This window comes from Neoarius graeffei, chromosome 23, assembly GCF_027579695.1.
Source record: "Neoarius graeffei isolate fNeoGra1 chromosome 23, fNeoGra1.pri, whole genome shotgun sequence".
Lineage (NCBI taxonomy): Eukaryota > Metazoa > Chordata > Actinopteri > Siluriformes > Ariidae > Neoarius > Neoarius graeffei.
The window spans coordinates 59,293,208-59,314,935 of NC_083591.1; the positions used below are offsets into that span (position 1 = coordinate 59,293,208).

The window sequence follows — 21,728 nt, forward strand, 5'->3', positions numbered from 1 at the left end:
TAATGAATTCATGTCAAGACTTTGCAAAATAACATTCCTCTCACTTTTGAAACAAATACAATTTTATGCTAGCTACGTTATCTGTGACAGTGCTAAAGATCACATGGGCTTCGTATCCCTGAGTTATCTTGTGTGTTAACTTGCACACCATTTAACCAAGCAGCTAGCAAACTGATCATACAACATACCTGGGGGAAGAAGGGTCCGCTTAGTATCTGAAAAGCTTTTTTGGTTTGGTTTCTCTGTGTAGAACCCTACAGGTGAGGGTTTCTCTTTGATAAAGGGTTCCTCTTCAAAGGTTCTTTGGTTTTAGGAACATTTTCTGACAATAGAGACTTTTTTTTTTTTTTATTGACACCATCTCCAAAAAAATGTATTCTTAAAGTTGCAGGGGTTTTTTGGCTCTGGGCCAAATCTTGGCTAATTTCTGGTTCAGAAACATTTAAATAGAAGCTTTAAAACCAGCTACAATGACACAAGAACTGTGAATGCAATTTCGCAAATCACAGTTTTCCGAAGGAGCCTTTAAAATCACCTGATCGTTACCAGTCTAGAGACATTTTTAAAATATACAAACCGCACCTTTAAATTTTCAACCATAATTTGCTTGAATGACCTTTAATAACTTAACTTTAAACACTAGTGTTGTGGACAGATTCTCTCTCTCTCTAACAGAAATGCTTGTTTTGTCTTTCTGTGCAAAGTCATTATCAAGGACATCACTGATTAGATCCTGCTGTTTCCGTCTGCTGTGTCACCGTTAGATTGCAGATTCACGGGGAAAAAATCTTCCCTGTTCTCCATTCAGCTGTTTATGTGCTAATTAATCAGGCTTGTCATGTATTATACTGAACGCTAATCTACTGCACATTAACGTAGAGTTAAGCAATAAGTCTGCACTCGTGTCCCTGAACCCTGAAAGCCTGTACAGAAATGACATGATGTAAAAATGTGTATGAATCCAGCATACGTGGCCTGTACATACAGAGGATATGCATATGGAATCAACAGTTGCCATTATTTTTCAGAAAAATATTAAATTTTGAAGTTGTTGGGGTTTTTTTGTTTGTTTTTTTACATCAGCAAAAAAAAAAAAGATTAAATTTCAACTTTGAATTTTGTCTTGGATTTCTCGCTCTGTTGAAATCAGGAATCAGGAAGTGAAAGAGCTGCACACTCATCCACTTTAATGCAATCGTGATCAATGCAATTCCCAAATAGATTCTTATACAAAGGATTTAAAAAACAAACAAACACAGATTGCACATTGAACGTCATGTTCCACTCACGAACACACACACACACACACACACACACGGTGACGTCACCAGGCCACATTTACAGAATAATGCCACGTCGATTATGAATCACGAGTGTAACTTCACTGTGGCGCGTCATGCACGTCGATGAGGTTCTACTGCCCGTGTTCTAGAGTGTTCCATCAAAATCACGCTGTAGACCTGCTGCGTCTCGGGGTCACAGAGACACGTGGCCTCGGAAACCTTTTCGTTCAGCAGCCGACAGGAAACTTTTCACATCACAGTGGAGCAGAAAAGGAAGCCAGAAGGACAGAGAGGAAGCGAGAGAAAGGAGGAAAGGAATGTAGCGGTTTCTTGAGGTACGACATCACACAGTGATCGTAGTAATGCGTTTCCATACGGCTCAGATTTCCTGCATCAAAGCTTAAAATCCTCAAACAGTCCTCCACTCCGCCCATATGATACGATAAACTCAGTGGTGGAAAATGTACAGAAAATAAACTTAGTGAAAGTTTGGGTCGTTGAGTCAAAATGGTGATGAAGTAGATGTACAGGAGGTCAAATTAAAAATTCTCTGTGAGTGAATGTTAAAATGGGCCACGCACAGGTGTTTATACATAAAAATTAAATTATATTTTAATGGAAATTATACATTACACTTGCAAATTCACACTTTAATTTGTAAGAAATGTTGCAAGTGTTAAAGCAGGACTGGGCAGCGTGGACAGTGCCGGACTCAGAATATAGGCAATTTATTCTCTCCACATTCACTGGATATGAGCAATCGCACACTCCGATTGGCTACTCTACTACTAGGATATCAGCTCATATACTATGAGTAGAGAAAAACAAAATGGCGGAGCGTGTTGCTGAACCAACCGAGGATGAAATAAAAATTCTACTCGAAAACAAAACCACAAAAAGAAACAAACCAAAAAATAAAAGCAACAAAATATGGAATAAAAGTATTTGATGGTAAGAATGTATCTTTTTTTATTTTTCAAGAATTATTATTATTGCATTTCTCACAATTTGCTCCTGTCATTTTGCCGGTTTGTTTACATTCTAAGCGGAAATGATTTTGTTGGACGTTTTGTAAAAAGTTTTTATTTATCGAATTTGCTAAAAATAAACATGCTCTGTTTCTCAAAATCCAGTGAATGTGGAGAGAATAAAACCATTATTCCACTCAATCTCACCATACACGGATTATAGATAATTCGGTGCTACGCGCCTCGTCACCCATCAGCTCATGTACGACTCGATTTTGTGGAATAACTGTTAAATATCGTAACATCTGTAACACTCATTTCCAACACACCATAAAGTCGAGTTGGCTCTTATTTTCAGTATACAGTGGGACGGCCATAACCACAGGGGACATGTTCCCAGATCAAATCCAATGAAAGTAGAGAACCATATATAAAGGCTGTTTTTCATGCACACACACAGCACCAGTCAAAAGTTTGTACACCCCTATTCTACTCATTGACAGGTGTTTCTGTATTCTGATTATTCTCTACACTGGAGAACAAAACTGAAGACATCAAAACTCTGAAATAACATCTGGAACATATAGGGAATTATGTGGTAAACAAAGTATGCTTGATATTTTAGATTCTTCAATGTATCCAGTGTTTACCTTGAAGATGCTTTGTACACTATTGTCATTCTCTTAACCAGCTTCATGAGGGAGTCACCTGGAATACTTTTCAATTAACAGCTGTGTCTCGTCAAAAGGCCATTAGTGGACGAGTTTCTTGCCTTCTTAATGCATTTGAGATCAAACAGTATGTATGTATGAATAAATAAATAAATAAACAGCCCTATTCAACACCACAGCTGCAGTAATCCATACAGTATGACATCCAGAACCAAACAACTCAGTAAAGACAGATGGCGTCCATCATTATTTAAGAGGTGAAGAGGTGACTTTTAATTCATAAAAATAAAGAAAGAACACTGAATTAGGAGGCGTGTCCAAACTTTTGACTGGTCCTGTATATACTGATGATAAAGTTTCATTCATAAATTACACACAGAATGACAACAACAGGAACTAATAATAAAACAAAACAATGATAACACTATACTATAATAAAGGTCATGCGAGTGTGATCTCTCTCTCTCTCTCTCTCTCTCTCTCTCTCATGAACGAGATGTTATTTCCGCTTAATATTTTCAGACGGAGATAAACTGCGGATAACTGAAACCACAGTCTGCAGATACAGCGGTCCCACTGTACATTTCCTGTCCAACGTAACATCCGTAGCAGCCATTTCTCCGCCATGTGATCTGATTTCCTACAGTGTAATAGAAGGACATCACAGATACCACAACTTTTTCAGACTATTCGCCTTGTAAACTCTTAATCCGATCCCTTGTTTTAATGACGATACGGTCACTGCGTGGAGAAATCGGAAAGAGAGAAGGAGAAGAAGAAATAGAGATGAAAGAGAAGATAAATGTGTCCATTAATCTGTTCACCAGGTGTCCAGATGATTGACAGAACGAGGGGACACTAAAGGGACAATACGTATCCAGATATGAAGAGAGGAGAGCATCATCACTGCCTGGACATTTCACCGTCCTCCACGTCCACCTCATCATCGAAGGACACAGCTCCTGACGTATCAGACATGCTGTACAAGCAGATCACCTCCTGAAAGACATTGTCCTCCACTTCCTGTTCCCTTTCCTCCTCTGGAGATAACCCAGACTCGGAGTAGGAGGCGGAGTGGTAGCAAGAATCACCTCTGCTCCAGAAGGACCTGCACTTGAGCTTCTGGATCTCGTCTGATGACAGCTGGAGATCTTCTGCTGGGATCTGTACTTCTTCTATGGTTCTTTGTTGTTGTTGTGCATTTTGATGGCCGTCTGAGTGACTCAGGATGACGCTGGATTCCTCACTGATGTTCTGATTCGTTTCAGGCTGGCATCGCGTAGAGCTCTCCTGATTGGACAGCACGGTGTCTGGGGGAGGAGCAAAGAGTCAGAAAACCTAAAGAACAGAGAGGATCATAGGAAAAAAGGACGTGGGGCAAAAATAAAGGAAACAAAAGACAAAAGAAGTTTTTTAAAAAATGAAGTGAAATAAACAAAAAAGAGGATAATGAACAGACAAAAAAACTATGAAGGACAACAACACTTAATTTCAGATCATGAAGCATGGCATATTTATGTCAACCTCAGTGAAGGAGGCGTGGCCTCTGTGTGTGTCAGTCTCAGTGAATGAGGCGTGGCTTCACCTCTGTGGATATCAGTCCTAGTGAAGGAGGCATGGCCTGCGTGTGTCAGTCTCAGTGAAAGGGGCGTGGCCTCTGTCAGTGAAGTCTTTTTTGTTTTGTTTTTTTAAATTAGGACAAGCTGTGAAGGAGGCGTGGCATGTGTGTGTTTCTGTCTAAGTGAAAGAGGCGTGGCCTCTGTATTCTTTTGAATATTAGGACAAGCTGTAAAGGAGGTGTGGCCTATATAGGAAGGCCTTTAAAACGCTTTAAAATATAAACTAGTTTAGATTTGCTTAGCTTTTCTTGGTCATTGCATAATTCCAAACAAGTAATTTCATTGTAGTTATGTGTTCATTATTATTTTAAAATAGTAGAAACCAGTAAAAATTAAGACTTTCCATGAGCAGGGGTGTGCAAACTTATGACTCTGGTGTAAGTCAGGGGGAAAAAAAGTCAGTCAATCTAAAAGAAGTGTTCAGAAAGAAAATGATAAAAATAAAACAATGTGTGCTTCTGTTTTCATGTTCCACTCGTGGACGTACTGGAGCTCTGGGTGGTGACTGTTAACTCGTTATTGTGAGCGAGTTCCTCCTCAGAGCAGTCTTCCTCCACATCCTCCTCATCCACAGAATTCCAGGCTCGGAGTTTAGCTTCTGCAATAGCAAACTGCTCTGCGACGCCTGCACACACACACACACACACACACACACACACACATACATTTACACCCCACAGTCCTGATGAATTCTGGATTGTGAGTGGTCAGAAGGTGATGATTAGCACCCATACCTGACTCAGGAACAGTTCCGGGTTAATAAAAATAATAATTAAAGTTATCAGTGTAAAGGTGTGCACACTCATTAAACCCAACGCACGCTCATTAAACCCAACGCACGCTCATTAAACCCAACACACACTGGGTTTGTCCTTCTGTCTGCTATCCATCTTACTTGGATTGGATTAGGGGTTGCAGCTCCAGGTGTGTGTGTGTGTGTGTTCTTACCGAACACCATCTGCTGACACTAAGTGCCTGCAGGAGGTAAGTGCTGTGTGTGTGTGTGTGTGTGTGTGTGTGTGTGTGTGTGTGAGAGAGAGAGAGAGAGAAGGTGAGAAAACTCTGGAACAGTGACACAGTAAACTCAGTGTCAGTGTTTCAGTATTCATTTAAACATGTTCATTCTTCAGCCAACAATGAATGCTCATTATCTATCTATCTATCTATCTATCTATCTATCTATCTATCTATCTATCTATCCTTCTTTTTCCTACCATCAGAAGCCACTGAAATCCTTTTGGACCTCATTAGGAATCTCACAGGAACTCATGAAACACACCAAATCCTCAGGCTACATCCACACGACAACGGCAACGAGATGTTATTTAAAAATATATCGCGTCCAAATGGGCAACGATCAGTAAAATATCAGGTCCATATGGCAACGCAACGCTTGCTGAAAACGATGCAATACACATGCCACACCTCTAGGGGTGCTGTAAGACGGTCCCTTCGGAGACACCAGAACAATAGAAGTAGTAAGGACGCATGCACAAACTATTACGCGCGAGACTTCATATTAGCCACAAAGTCAGGAAAATCTGTTCGTAAAATTACATTATAATGACCAAATACAATGAAAAGTATTTTTCCAGTCTCACCTGTGAAAGGTAATCCCATGTGATCTCGTTTGGACGGCAAACCTGTTGGTACAGTTAAACGCAGCTAATCTTTATTCTCCGCTTTGACCTATCCAATATGGCGGCGAGGATGACGTATGATTCTACGCGGAAGGCGGCGTCTTTAATGGTCCGGAATAAATTGAATGCTGCACGTTGATGGATTAATTTGCTCTTCTACGCCCTTTTTGAGGAATGTATTGTCGGACTTAAACCCACATCTGAAGAGGTGAGATCGCTCCTTTTTTTCCCTATTTTTGCTGGCGGGATTGACTCTGCCCTAAGGGCTATTCTCTCTCTCTCTCTCTCTCTCTCACTTTGCACCATTACACAATAAATATTCACAGTGAAAATATTTTGTAAGCGCGTTTCATGAACCAAGTTATAGGATTTGTTGACAACTCGCATCGAGTTCGTTACACTTCTACCCGGCGTGAAGCACTCACAGTCATGTGGTTGTGATGTCATCGTAAACAAATCCGTTCTACTCATCCAGACGACTTCACAACGGCAACGTTGCCAGATCTTTCCACTCTGGAACCCGTTCTCAAAAAGATTGCGTTTTGGGCACCCAAAACGCCGGTGCCGTGTGGACGCCAGGCCTAAACGATAAGCAATTGTATCGGAGTCACCTGATTCCGTTGCCGTGTGGACAGGGCCTCAGTCACATCTCACCTGTCTGTCCATTAGCACCATGTACTGAGATTTAAAACATATTTTAAAATACTGTACACACACACACACACATTATTAATTATAACGGACTATTACAAAAACTAACCAGGAGCCAGTAGAGACCTGGGGGAAATAAATTCCACCTGTAATAAAGTGGTGTGCTGAGGAGAGGAGACGTGCTCACGGGTTTCAGCAACTAAAAAAGATCAAATCAACAAAAACACGAAGCTTTCCATCTTACACACGAGCAGGACACCGAAGGGTTTGGTGTTGGATTTAAACAGCTGTGAGTGTGTGCAGGAGTGTATCAGGTCTGACTCTACAGAAGAGCTCTGTGTGTGTGTGTGTGTGTGTGTGTGTGTGTGTGTGTGTGTGTGTGTGTGTGTGTGTGTTTTGGCACTGATACACACCTGCTGCGAAGCGGGCCTCCTGCTCTCCCTCACTCAGGTGTGAGTAGGAATTAAAATGCGACTGCAACGTAGCAGCCGACGGCTCTAACGGTTTGGACCAGCCTTTCCACTCGATCAGGTGAGCCACTCGACCCTGAGCCATCGCTGTCGGTTTGGTCACATGATCCTTCACCACCTGAGAGATGCCTGAGGAAGGAGGAAGAGGAGGAGATAGAGGAGTAGGGTTTGGAAGAAAAGGAAGATTTTCAGTCCAGTACAGAACATTCACAAGAGACATTTAGTATTTAAGCAGCAACTTATATGGAATAAAAGTCTGTTTATCTAAAGGATCTATCCAACTGTCTGTCTGCCAATCTGTCTGTCTGTTTATCATATTATGAATAGAAATAAGAACCCATGGCCCTGCCCCCTTGGTTTCCTATTGGCTGATGCTTGCACTGTTTAAATTCAGTGAAACTCGGCATGATGTGAATTTTTTCTGCCACTGGAAGTCAATTTTCACCTCAACGTCAAAATCTAATCCACACTGAGCACGAGCTTTCAGTCTCAGAGCAACATGGAACACAACACCTGGAACACAATGCCTGGAACAACATGGAACACAACACCTGGAACACAACACCTGGAACAACATGGAACAACACGCCTGGAACACAACACCTGGAACACAATGCCTGGAACAACATGGAACAACACGCCTGGAACACAACACCTGGAACACAATGCCTGGAATAACCTGTTTGTGGTGTTGATATCTATCCCTGTGTGTGTGTGTGTTGTGAAACTTGGCAGTAAATCCAAACTGACCTTAAGAATGTGTGTTTTCTTATGAAAGCTGTAAGCTGAGGATAATTTTGTATCATTAAAGTGTGGTGTGGTGAATCTTCACCATTGAGTGATGATCTGGCCAAAGCTGCGATCTCCTGGATGCTGAGCGCTTTTCTGGATTTTGGGAGCATTTCCACAGGCTCATCAACCTGAAACACACACACACACACACCAATCCTGCTGTAACCACATTCAGCACATTCGGAAACCTTCAGAACACTTTATCAACGTTACAGGAACATTTCATCCAGAAGTGAGTGAAGAGCCACCTGTGGCTGCTGGAACAGAGGAACTTCCTCAACCTTCATCCACCTCCTGCTCCACAACGTTAACTCTAATACCGCATTAAATATAAAGTGCAGCATTTTGTGTTTTTGTCTTTTTTTAAATATTTATTGATTTACAAATTAACAAAATAACAGAGAGAGAGATTCAGTGAATTAATTGACCATTAAAATAAACTATAATGAAAATAAAAGAATGAAGTTAAATAAAAATAAATAACAGAACTGACACTAAAAATAAAACCCAAGAAATAATGAAAACAATCTAAACTAAAAGTAAATGGAATTAAACTCATGTAAAATAAAAGACAATGAAAATAAAACAAAATAAATGAAAGGTTAAAGGTATAAACAGCACACAGAGTGTATTAATGAGAAAAGAAAAAAGAGTGAAGAGAAAAAAAAGAGTTCATTGCAACAATTTCGAGGGTTTTATTAAAAGACCAAAGAGGTTCACTGTCACCTCACAGAAAGAAGACTCTGGGTTCAAGCCTCGCAGCCCATTGGGGTCTTTCTGTGTGGGTTTCCTCCTGGTTCTCCGGGTTTCTCCCACTGTCCAAAGACATGAGGATTCGGTCAACTGGCTCCTCAAAACCCCCAGAGGTGCGAGAGTGTGAGTGATTGGTGACCCACCCAGGTTAAACCCCACCCCTCACCTGAACTCAGCTGGGATTGGCTCCAGCTTCCCCACGACCCTGATGGAGAAACGGTTCAGATAATGGATGGATGGATAAAGAGAGGTGCTGAAGTTGTGTTAACTTTGACATACACCTGAACTTGGACTCTCAGATCTGAACCAGATGGTAGATCCTTTAATAAGGTGTTTGACCATGTGATCGCTCTGATAAATCAGCATGAGGAACGAGACACATGGCTCCAGAGTCCATCATTTAAATACTTAAACAGCAAAGCTATTCAAAAATCATCCTGTTTCTGAAAGTACTGACCTTCTTCCATCATTTAATTCCACTCCTCTGTAGCAGCGAGGTTTTATTTCCACGTCCATCAGGATCGTTTCTATTTATTCATCATTAGGAAAAACGGAAGATGCATCAGGGATCGTAAAGTTTTATCGGTGTAATAATCGCACAGTGCTGCTGAGTTCTGGGTTCTTATTAGTTTTCTATAACAGCAGCTCTGACGGTAGCGCAGCTGAAAATCAGGAGTTTCTGTTTCTTTGCAGTTTCTCAGTCACATGACAAGCTGTATGTTTTTAATGTTATTAACTTTGAGAGAGAATAAAGAGACGCTGGTGAGGGACCCAGTGTTTATAGCTGCTGTAACATAAGCGACAACAGGAAGGAACTCACAACACTGACATTCCACAGCACTAAATGTAACTATAAATGGATAAAAAGTACAGTATAACACCTTCTTTAATTCATAAAAATGGTAATTGTTGGTAAATTGCTGTCATGTGAGAGAAATAAAAAACACTTAGGGACACGGTGTTAGAGGAAAATCCTCAGAAGACTCCATTGTTTAATTCTTACAGAAATGGCAACTCTTCTATAATGCAGTACATCAAAAAAATAATTGGAAAACTGAAAGCTGCTCTTTGTATCCAAGGCAATTTTATTTTAAACACCAGACTTTTACACAGAACAGTATTGGTCAAGAATATATACTGTATAAAGTTTAAAGCACACAGTTTTCTTAAAATCACAGCATTGATGGACAGAACTGTTTCTTCCACATAAATAATAATAATAATTATTATTATATAGACAGTTGGGCGGCACGGTGGTGTAGTGGTTAGCGCTGTCGCCTCACAGCAAGAAGGTCCGGGTTTGAGCCCCGTGGCCGGCGAGGGCCTTTCTGTGTGGAGTTTGCATGTTCTCCCCGTGTCCGCATGGGTTTCCTCCGGGTGCTCCGGTTTCCCCCACAGTCCAAAGACACGCAGGTTAGGTTAACTGGTGACTCTAAATTGAGCGTAGGTGTGAATGTGAGTGTGAATGGTTGTCTGTGTCTATGTGTCAGCCCTGTGATGACCTGGCGACTTGTCCAGGGTGAACCCCGCCTTTCGCCCGTAGTCAGCTGGGATAGGATCCAGCTCGCCTGCGACCCTGTAGAACAGGATAAAGCGGCTACAGATAATGAGATGAGATATAGACAGTTCTGTGCAAAAGTCTTAGCCCCCCTATTTTTTCATACAAACTTTGTTATAAATTTCTATTTTATGGCTTCTACATTATCGAGTCACAACATTACAAAAACATTTTAGAGTCAAAACATTTTTTTCCAGCACAAAATTAAACTTTAGAGGAAAAAAAAAGTTTGTATCTGAGCAGCGTATTCCATCAGAGAGCACTTTTCAGATGAAAAAAGAAAGCATAATGAAGGCTGCTGGGTTTTGGTGTAAAATGAAGAAGTGAGTGTGACAGTCAAAGTGTCCAGAAGAACTGTGGCTGGTTCTGTAAGATGCTCAGGAAAACCTACAGATCATTTCCACATAAAACTGACCTCACTGGACCTGAGACGGAGATTTTTTTTTTAAAGCAAAGAGTCATCTCACACCAAATACTGACTTTTTCATTTATTATGGCTCACTGATTACTGTTTAGTATCTGTTTAATGTCGAAACATTTAATTTCATTATTTTTTAAGTCATTTTTGGTCGACAGCATTTCTTTACATGCGCCTCAGACTTTTACACAGGACTGTAAATTATTATTATTATTAAGAAGAAGAAGAATTGTGCAAGATGTGAAGATTTCTTGAACAATTCAACAATCTGTGAGATCTGGACATTCAATTAAAAAAAAAGAAAAAAGTAAGACTCCTCAAATATGCATAAACAGTGAATAACCCTTAAAATATTTATTTTGCTCCACAAAACCAAAACAGTGCACAGATGCAGTGAAGAGGTTTTTATGTGGTGCTTTAAATCAGCACTGCTGAGGCACTGAACCCAAAACACTGAGATTTCTGTGTCATTTGTGTCACTGGTTCAATCTGATGTATTATTTGACCCAAATCGCAGCGTGTGGTCGTCCTGCCCCAACTGGGATAAAAGCCTCTTCATATTGGGGTCTGCTAATATTATCCGAGACACACGTGGACATCGTTTGAACGTTATTTGTAGCCTATTTAGGACGACTATCGAGGGACGACGGACTGCTCCAATCAGGCTGATACGGACGCTGGAACGATGACAGATGTTTAAAAAAACCTAAAAAAAAAAACCTAAGAAACTTCGAGCAAAACAGCCGTAAAACCTCAGAACATGAGCACTTTTATATTACCTTTAAAATGACTCTGAACATCATTTCTGTAAAACACATTATTTCATTCACATTCGGATTTTATTACACAAAGTGATCAAGTGAAAAAAAACGGTCCTTTGGATCAACAAATGTTATTTTACTAAAAAGCTTTCTACTTTGAGATCTTTAAACTACTGGTCATTAATTTATTCTTCACTCAGACATCATCATGATTTACAGTTTAGCTCTTGGTTCTTGATTCACTCCTCAAGGGTTCTGGAGGGTTCTTGAATCCATCAAAGGTTCTTAGCCTCCTGAAAGGGTTCTCCTTGAACACACATGTGAAGTGATGTGAGGTATGTGTTCTATGTTGGAGCTTTACTCTTTAAATAAGTACCACAAACGTGTAGCATTTTTCTACAGAATCTCCAGTGCCTTCAACGCTAGTGTTCCAAAAGTTAGCGAGCTTCCAGATTCCTCTAGAAAAAAATGTCTTCAGCCTGCTAACGTGTCATTCCCTTGAGATTGTCATTTGACTCGGCCTCGAATTTGGGTTTGTGTTGTTTCACTTTTATAAAAAATGTAAACTGTCAGATCAGAGTTAATAATGGTGCTGTTCTCCACACGGATTCTGATTGGAGATTAATTTCTGTCACTATTTCTGAACATATGACCCTTCATCTTTACCGATAAAGAGAGAGAATTTTCAAGGGTCATTATTTTCTTCTTAATACCTAGAACCCGGCTGGACATTCACATCTTTTAAAGGGTTCTTTAAGGGTCTGAGTGTCCATAAAAACTAGCAGGAACTCGGAGAGCGCAGACCTCCGCCGAGGACAACAGGTCGACTCTTCTATGAGATGCAAATCTGTAGCCGGAACCACTTTACGGTTCTGGATATACAGTATTTCCAAAACTATTAGAACGATGTGCAGTGTGTGTATCCCAGAGGATTAGTGGGACCCGTGAATGTGGACTGTGATACGATGGAGTTGTCGTGTTTCTACATTGGCTACGTTTTGTCACTGAACTTTACTGCCATCTACTGGATTTTAAGATGTATGGCATTGTTGAGTGCAGACTTCCACTAAGACCAAACAGTTCACAGTTTCACAGTGACTCGGATCCTCTATCGGGTTCCTCTTTGGCCCGCGATACACACATCCATCAAGTTTCATGGAAATGGAATCTGTAGGTTCTGTGAAATCCTGCGTACAGGCAGACAAACAAACTGCACTGAAAACACAACGTCCTCGGGAGGGAAAACGGTTTAACTGGACACCCTTTGGAGAGGGAAGCACTTTGTTTGAAGGGTTCTACAGAGAATCTTTAAGGGTTCTCCAATACTGGAACAACCCAAGAGCCAAATGTCTGAGAGTCTGAGTGAGTGTCTGAGAGTCTGAGTGTCAGAGTCTGAGTATCTAAGTGTCTGAGAGTCTAAGTGAGTGTCTGAGAGTCTGAGTACCTGAGAGTCTGAGTACCTGAGAGTCTGAGTACCTGAGAGTCTGAGTACCTGAGAGTCTGAGTACCTGAGAGTCTGAGTGAGTGTCTGAGAGTCTGAGTATCTAAGTGTCTGAGAGTCTAAGTGAGTGTCTGAGAGTCTGACTATCTGAGAGTCTGAGTGAGTGTCTGAGAGTCTGAGTATCTGAGAGTCTGAGTACCTGAGAGTCTGAGTACCTGAGAGTCTGAGTGAGTGTCTGAGAGTCTGAGTGAGTGTCTGAGAGTCTGAGTGGGTGCCTGAGAGTCTGGGTGGGTGCCTGAGTGAGTGTCTAGGAGTCTGGGTGTCTGAGAATCTGAGAGTCTGAGTGAGTGTCTGAGAGTCTGAGTACCTGAGAGTCTGAGTACCTGAGAGTCTGAGTGAGTGTCTGAGAGTCTGGGTGCCTGAGAGTCTGGGTGCCTGAGTGAGTGTCTAGGAGTCTGGGGTGTCTGAGAATCTGAGAGTCTGAGTGAGTGTCTGGGTGTCAGAGTCTGAGAGAGTATCTGAGTGTCTGAGTGAGTGTCTGGGAGTCTGGGTGAGTATCTGAAAGTCTGAGTGAGTGTCTGGGAGTCTGAGAGTCTGGGTGAGTGTCTGGGAGTCTGAGAGTCTGGGTGCCTGAGAGGCTGGGTGAGTGTCTGGGAGTCTGAGTGTCAGAGTATCTGAGTGTCTGGGTGCCTGAGAGTCTGAGTGAGTGTCTGGGAGTCTGGGTGCCTGAGAATCTGAGTGAGTATCTGAGAGTCTAAGTGAGTGTCTGGGAGTCTGGGTGCCTGAGAGTCTGGGTGTCTGAGTGAGTGTCTGGGAGTCTGGGTGCCTGAGAATCTGAGTGAGTGTCTGAGAGTCTGAGTGAGTGTCTGGGAGTCTGGGTGCTTGAGAGTCTGGGTGTCTGAGTGAGTGTCTGGGAGTCTGGGTGCCTGAGAGTCTGGGTGTCTGAGAGTCTGAGTGAGTGTCTGAGAGTCTGAGTGAGTGTCAGAGTCTGAGTATCTGAGAGTCTGAGTGAGTGTCAGAGTCTGAGTGAGTGTCTGAGAGTCTGGGTGCCTGAGTGAGTGTCTAGGAGTCTGGGTGTCTGAGAATCTGAGAGTCTGAGTGAGTGTCTGGGTGTCAGTCTGAGAGAGTATCTGAGTGTCTGGGAGTCTGAGTGAGTGTCTGGGAGTCTGAGTGCCTGAGAGTCTGAGTATCTGAGAGTGTGTCTGGGAGTCTGAGTGCCTGAGAGTCTGAGTGAATGTCTGGGAGTCTGGGAGTCTAAATGTCTGAGTGTCTGAGTGAGTGTCTGGGAGTCTGAGTGCCTGAGAATCTGAGAGTCTGAGTGATTGTATGGGAGTCTGGGAGTCTGAGTGCCTGGTTGTCTGAGTGAGTGTCTGGGTGTCTGAGTGTCAGAGTCTGAGTGAGTATCTGAGTGTCTGGGAGTCTGAGTGCCTGAGTGAGTGTCTGGGAGTCTGAGTGCCTGAGTGAGTGTCTGGGAGTCTGGATGAGTGTCTGAGAGTCTGAGTATCTGAAAGTCTGAGTGAGTGTCTGGGAGTCTGAGAGTCTGGGTGCCTGAGAGTCTGGGTGAGTGTCTGGGAGTCTGAGTGTCAGAGTCTGAGAGAGTATCTGAGTGTCTGGTGTCAGAGTCTGAGAGAGTATCTGAGTGTCTGGGAGTCTGAGTGAGTGTCTGAGAATCTGAGTGAGTGTCTGGGTGTCTGAGTGTCAGAGAGTCTGAGTGAGTGTCTGGGTGTCAGAGTCTGAGAGAGTATCTGAGTGTCTGGGTGCCAGAGAGTCTGAGTGGGTGTCTGAGTAAGTGTCTGAGAGTCTGGGTGTCTGAGAGACTCAGTATCTGAGAGTCTGAGTGAGTGTCTGGGAGTCTGGGTGCCTGAGAATCTGAAAGTCTGAGTGAGTGTCTGGGAGTCTGGGTGTCTGAGAGAGTGTCTGGGAGTCTGGGTGCCTGAGAGTCTGGGTGTCTTAGTGAGTGTCTGGGAGTCTGGGTGTCTGGGTGCCTGAGAGTCTGGGTGAGTGTCTGGGAGTCTGAGTGCCAGAGTCTGAGAGAGTATCTGAGTGTCTGGGAGCCTGAGTGAGTGAGAGTCTGAGTGTCTGAGAGTCTGAGCGAGTGTCTGGGAATCTGAGTGAGTATCTGAGAGTCCTGAGTGTCTGAGTGAAAATGCTTTCCTTTCACCTTCTTTTCTAATTTAATACGACTTCTGTTACAAATTATATTATTTATAATTTCAGTGAAAATTAGAATCTTTGAAATATTTACATGAATTTCAGATTTTAACACTAAATCACTGTGTGAAATCGTCATGTGAAAAATCTGAAGCACGGAAAATTACAACCGCATCCGGTCATCATTTTCACGCACGCAACACCGTGGGGTTTCAGCTGGAGGGGAAGGAGAGATGTGCTGCGATCAGGGGATTAAAGACGAGGCGTGTGTGTATATATATATATATATATATATATATATATATATATATATATATATATATGTGTGTCTCTGTGTGTGTGTATATATATGTATGTGTGTGTGTGTGTGTGTATGTATCACGGGCGATTGCTCTAAGACAACGAGGGAGGCTCAGCCTCCTCTAAAAATGACGAACATCGTGTAGGATGAATTGCGCTAGGCTTATGTTATAGCCGACCTTATAACATTGCTATTTCAGATCCAGAATCATAGAAATATATGTGCTCAACCCAACTACAGTGCGAAATCATTCCGTTATAACTTTCCCCAGTTCGCCTAATGTGTGCGTGAGTTTTTCCCCCTCGTGACAGCGCGATGCAGCCCAGCCTCAGTGGATTGGGAGCTATGTGCTTGTCAATCTCAAAATGCAAGACGATTATTGGACAAATACTGCGAAAACGCCCGCCCACGGAGTCTCACGGACTCCCAGCCTCAATGGACTTCAACGGCATTTGGGAGCGATGCGCTTTTCAATCTCAAAATGCAAGACGGTTATTGGACAAATACTGCGAAAATGCTCGCCCACGGACTCCGAGCCTCACATGGGAGGGACATGGCAGTTTCCGCGAGGAGACTGGTGATTGGTGAAAGCGGCCGGATATTTTCTTTGATTGACAGCTCGTTTCAACTATAGACAGGCAGCGGTACAGTGTTGCCAGATTGGGCGGTTTCCCGCCCAATTAGGCGGTTTTAAGTGCATTTTGGCGGGTTTTGAACATATTTTGGGCTGGATAACGTCAGCAGTATCTGGCAACATCAGTTCAGTCCCATGCGGGTTTGCAAGTGCTGTGGTGTATTGTAAGAGATCAGCTTACATTTCGATTACATTCATTACATACGGTTTCTACCAGCTTTTTTAGTTTGTATATATTTTCATTGTAAATAAAGTGTAAATATAGTGTTGTCAAGTTTGCTATCTTAGTTCCAGAAATTTTGTTTATTTGAGTGACTGAACTTGAACTTGAGGGGGCTAGTCAGCTAGCAAGAAAGCTGCGCACGGATGCCAAGCATTGCTGATTTAATTTTGGCGAAGCCATTTGCCAGTCTTCCTTTCGAGGAAAAAATTAAAATTAAAGAGCAGGGTAGACCAACGCCTCAAATTGACTTGGTGAAAAAGGTAGGGAATAATACTCGTTCCTTTCAGCTCTCCTGGTACGAGAAAGTGAATTGGCTAACAGCAAGTGACCCACATCAACAACAGTAAATAGGCTACTTTAGTAATATGTCATGGATGGACCAAAAATATAGAATCTATTTAAAATGTTTATGCTGAGTATATTATATTGGAATATATATTTCTCTGGATATGAATTAAACACAGCTACAATTTGGAAAACATTTTTAAACAAAAACACAGCCGAGGTCAATTTTTAAACAACATGCCACAATTTTTAAATATAAAATGTTAAAATATACCCCCCCCCCCAACACCACCATCATGTATATTGGACAGTAGGCTAATGGGCCAAAAGAACCTGTTATTTCACAGTTTGTGACCCTGCCAACAATCAGCCAGATCAGAGGCAAGAGTATGGGCAAAATTGATGTGTTTTTTCTTTTAAAATCTGGAAATATCGTAACTGACCAGCCTCCCCTGTTTGAAAGTTGGGACAAAGTACAAATTGTAAATAAAAATGGAGTGCAATGATATGGAAGTTTCAAAATTCCATATTTTATTCAGAATAGAACATAGATGACATATCAAATGTTTAAACTGAGGAAATGTATCATTTAAAGAGAAAAATTAGGTGATTTTAAATTTCATGACAACAACACATCTCAAAAAAGTTGGGACAAGGCCATGTTTCCCACTGTGAGACATCCCCTTTTCTCTTTACAACAGTCTGTAAACGTCTGGGGACTGAGGAGACAAGTTGCTCAAGTTTAGGGATAGGAATGTTAACCCATTCTTGTCTAATGTAGGATTCTAGTTGCTCAACTGTCTTAGGTCTTTTTTTGTCGTATCTTCTGTTTTATGATGCACCAAATGTTTTCTATGGGTGAAAGATCTGGACTGCAGGCTGGCCAGTTCAGTACCCGGACCCTTCTTCTACGCAGCCATGATGCTGTAATTGATGCAGTATGTGGTTTGGCATTGTCGTGTTGGGAAATGCAAGGTCTTCCCTGAAAGAGACGTCGTCTGGATGGGAGCATATGTTGCTCTAGAACCTGGATATACCTTTCAGCATTGATGATGTCTTTCCAGATGTGTAAGCTGCCCATGCCACACGCACTAATGCAACCCCATACCATCAGAGATGCAGGCTTCTGAACTGAGCGCTGATAACAACTCGGGTCGTCCTTCTCCTCTTTAGTCCGAATGACACGGCGTCCCTGATTTCCATAAAGAACTTCAAATTTTGATTCGTCTGACCACAGAACAGTTTTCCACTTTGCCACAGTCCATTTTAAATGAGCCTTGGCCCAGAGAAGACGTCTGCGCTTCTGGATCATGTTTAGATACGGCTTCTTCTTTGAACTATAGAGTTTTAGCTGGCAACAGCGGATGGCACGGTGAATTGTGTTCACAGATAATGTTCTCTGGAAATATTCCTGAGCCCATTTTGTGATTTCCAATACAGAAGCATGCCTGTATGTGATGCAGTGCCGTCTAAGGGCCCGAAGATCACGGGCACCCAGTATGGTTTTCCGGCCTTGACCCTTACGCACAGAGATTCTTCCAGATTCTCTGAATCTTTTGATGATATTATGCACTGTAGATGATGATATGTTCAAACTCTTTGCAATTTTACACTGTCGAACTCCTTTCTGATATTGCTCCACTATTTGTCGGCGCAGAATTAGGGGGATTGGTGATCCTCTTCCCATCTTTACTTCTGAGAGCCGCTGCCACTCCAAGATGCTCTTTTTATACCCAGTCATGTTAATGACCTATTGCCAATTGACCTAATGAGTTGCAGTTTGGTCCTCCAGCTGTTCCTTTTTTGTACCTTTAACTTTTCCAGCCTCTTATTGCCCCTGTCCCAACTTTTTTGAGATGTGTTGCTGTCATGAAATTTCAAATGAGCCAATATTTGGCATGAAATTTCAAAATGTCTCACTTTCGACATTTGATATGTTGTCTATGTTCTATTGTGAATACAATATCAGTTTTTGAGATTTGTAAATTATTGCATTCTGTTTTTATTAACAATTTGTACTTTGTCCCAACTTTTTTGGAATCGGGGTTGTATATACGTGTGTATATATGCGCGTGTGTGTGTGTGTGTGTGTGTGTTTTGGCGGGGGGAAAAAAATGAGACGGCTTTGGGATTCAAATGAGGCTGAGATCGGCGCGCGCCGCCACCTGAGCTCGGCTCGCAATGCAATTAGCGTCGCTATGGCAACAGGTGAGAAGCTGAAACAGCTGGTCCTGCTGCAAAACACGTCATTAACCTCCATTTAGCGCGCGGAGCAACAGCACGACATCCGGCTCTGCTTTCATGTTGGGGGGGCACCAAATAAACATCCGGGTCTCAGAAAGGAACAGATAAAGCTAATCAAAAATAAATCATGAGCTAATATTTATATGGGATTCTACATACAGAGCTGTGCAAAAGTATTAGCACCCTGTGTGTGTGTGTGTGTGTGTGTGTGTGTGTGTGTGAGAGAGAGAGAGAGAGAGAGAGAGAGCGCAGTCCACACGGGTGTAAAGGGTGAATTAAAGAAATGACTGGACTTATGAGTTCTAAGGTCATATGAAGGGGCGGAGTCAACATCAGACCGGAAGTCTGGGAAAAATACGGTTATGAAATGGTCAGGACTGGCATCCTATAGTCCACGTGCGTGTGTGTGCAGGATTTCACTGTAACCATCAGCCGTTTAGAGGAAAAAGCTGCCACTCGTCTGTTTTTAGTTTGAATTTGGACACTAAAGGTTTTTAGAAACACTTTCCTTTTACAGAATGCTCTTACATGAGGCGCTCTATAATTAGTGTGATGTAAATAATGTAACACTCCATAACACCACGAGCATCTCACATCTATAATTAAACAATAACTAGATAAAATAGATCACGTGTTCAGAGTTTTACTGAAGACTTTATTTCCTGACATCATTTCTGGAACCGTGACAGTGAACTAATAATACATTTATTTTATTTAAGTGATTGTAAATTATTAGAACTGACATGTTGATTATTTTGTACACAACACTATTTAAATAAAAGTGATCGTTTTAACTGATCAGATTTCTGCAGAAAACTGTGACGTAGCTTCCTGTAATCCATAATAAAGTGCTGATGTAAACATGTCAACATCATAACTAAAACAGATGAGCAGCAGATTCAACTAATTTCGTTTTACAACCAGAAACAAAACTTTCAGCTGAAGAACAACTCAAGCTCCAGATGGTTTGATCTCCATAGAACCCTGATCTCACCATCATGGAGACAAACACAAACAGGTTCTCTCAGGTGTGGTGCAGGTGAAGAAACTCACCATGAGTAAATTTACACCTGTAAATAATGTCAAATCCAATCTGATGACAATTTGAATAAAAACAGGGTTTAAGGCTGGAAAATTCAGAATAAAAAAAAATTGAAAAATATTATTGTACAGAAATATTTTGCTTGTTTTTTTAAAATACATTTTCTTAAAATCAATCTGTCCTTAGAGTCCATGATTTTCTTTCCTTTCCCTGATCCATGACCGTAAAAAGTTTGAGAACCTGGGACTTGGAACATCACATGACCTTCTAGATAAAACCTTTGATTCCTCTTTATAAACCGTAGTCATTCTTTTTGAAACCATTTTCATTTTACACATTTTTATAGAGGAAAAAAAAGTTCTCCAGGGCTTCACTGGATTACCTAATTACAGGTTCTCTGAACTGGAACCCTTCTTGCCAAAGGAACTCAGTTCCAGGGCTCTTTAAATCATCTCACTGGCAGAACCCTTCAAGGAAGTTCTGTTTGTTTCCCCATCAAACATTTCCCTTTCAGTATAACTCTTAATTGTCCAATGAAAGATCAAAAGAATCCCCGATAAAATGCAATATTAAATGTAATAATTTGGAGTTCATACACAAACATGCACTTGTTTAGGGCTTCAGTGGATAATTAAAGGTTCTTAACATCCAAAAATAAAGGGGGGGGGGGGGGGGGGGGGCTCTACTTTTGGAGCAGATGTGTTCATGGAGTACAAACTCCAAATTATTGCTTATTTTTTTTCTTCTTCATATCTAGAACCTGTCTGGAGTTTAACATTTAGGTTCTTGGTACTTGGATCACTGTTCGAGAAAAGGGTTCTTTGAATATTTAAGGTTTACTTCGGTACCAGAAATGGGTTGGAGTTGGAAATCTTAGTGAAAAGAAAAGAACACACTTTGGTAGATGATCTACAGAGGACCATTCCCCAGAGGAACAACTGAAGAACCCCTGAAGGACTAGAAATTTAACAGGCCACTGTATGAATACATAAATGTAATATATCAGCTAAACACACAGTATATCAGTGTTTAAATATTTTTGCGAGTATGATTAATTTAAGACTCTGTTCCCTGAATAATGGTTCTAGCTTTCTACAAAGGGTTCAACTTAGAACCCTTTCCACCAGGGAGAATTCTGCATGCACCTATTATTATTATTATTATTATTATTATTATTATTATTATTAGGTATAGTGGAACTATATCAGGTATCGAAATCAAAATCAGAAGCCTCTGATAAAGCAGTGCTGATGTGTTCAGAGCCCTACAGCACGGCGGATTGAGACGCGGCCGCAGGTTTGTATCCAGGCAACAAGGCGGCCGCTGTCGCATCATCTCTCTGATCTAATGGCGAACAAACTGCGCCTTCTGGGAAAAATATAAATATACACACACAGTCTAATATTAATAATAATGCTAATAAAAATAATCCCATCAGAGGTGTGTGAGAGCCGCGGATTCATCCAGAGCCGAACAGAAACACCAGGGACAGGAGGAGGAGGAGGAGGAGATAGAGGTGATGATGGTGATGAAGATGAATCACCGAGCACGAGAAATAAACAATGATAGGGAAAAAGAAAAGAAAATGAAATAGAGAAAGATGGAAGACGAGCACGTACCTTTAAACTGAGCTGGGGTAAAGCGGTCAGGAGCATCGCACACACTCATCACACACACACACACACACACACACGCACGGCTCCAAACAGCACAGTTAATCCTGATTGAGGTCCAGACGGCTGGGAAGGAAGCATTAATGAGGGCTTTGAGCGCGGTGAAGGTTCAGAGAGGCTTCATGTGTCCTCTGTGAGAGTCAGAAACGC

General features: G+C 41.7%; 1 protein-coding gene across 1 annotated transcript; it reads right to left on the reverse strand.

Moving 5' to 3' along the window:
* Window positions 1–3,734: 3,734 nt before the first annotated feature.
* fam131aa (family with sequence similarity 131 member Aa) lies at window positions 3,735–19,919 on the reverse strand. Its single transcript, XM_060905450.1, has 7 exons — window positions 19,880–19,919; window positions 13,029–13,240; window positions 8,821–8,871; window positions 8,135–8,222; window positions 7,246–7,431; window positions 5,029–5,166; window positions 3,735–4,232 (listed from the first exon to the last, which is right to left on the reverse strand). The coding sequence occupies exons 1-7, from the start codon at window positions 19,917–19,919 to the stop codon at window positions 3,826–3,828; spliced, it is 1,122 nt and encodes a 373-aa protein (XP_060761433.1). The 3' UTR covers window positions 3,735–3,825.
* Between the last annotated feature and the right edge of the window lie 1,809 nt (window positions 19,920–21,728).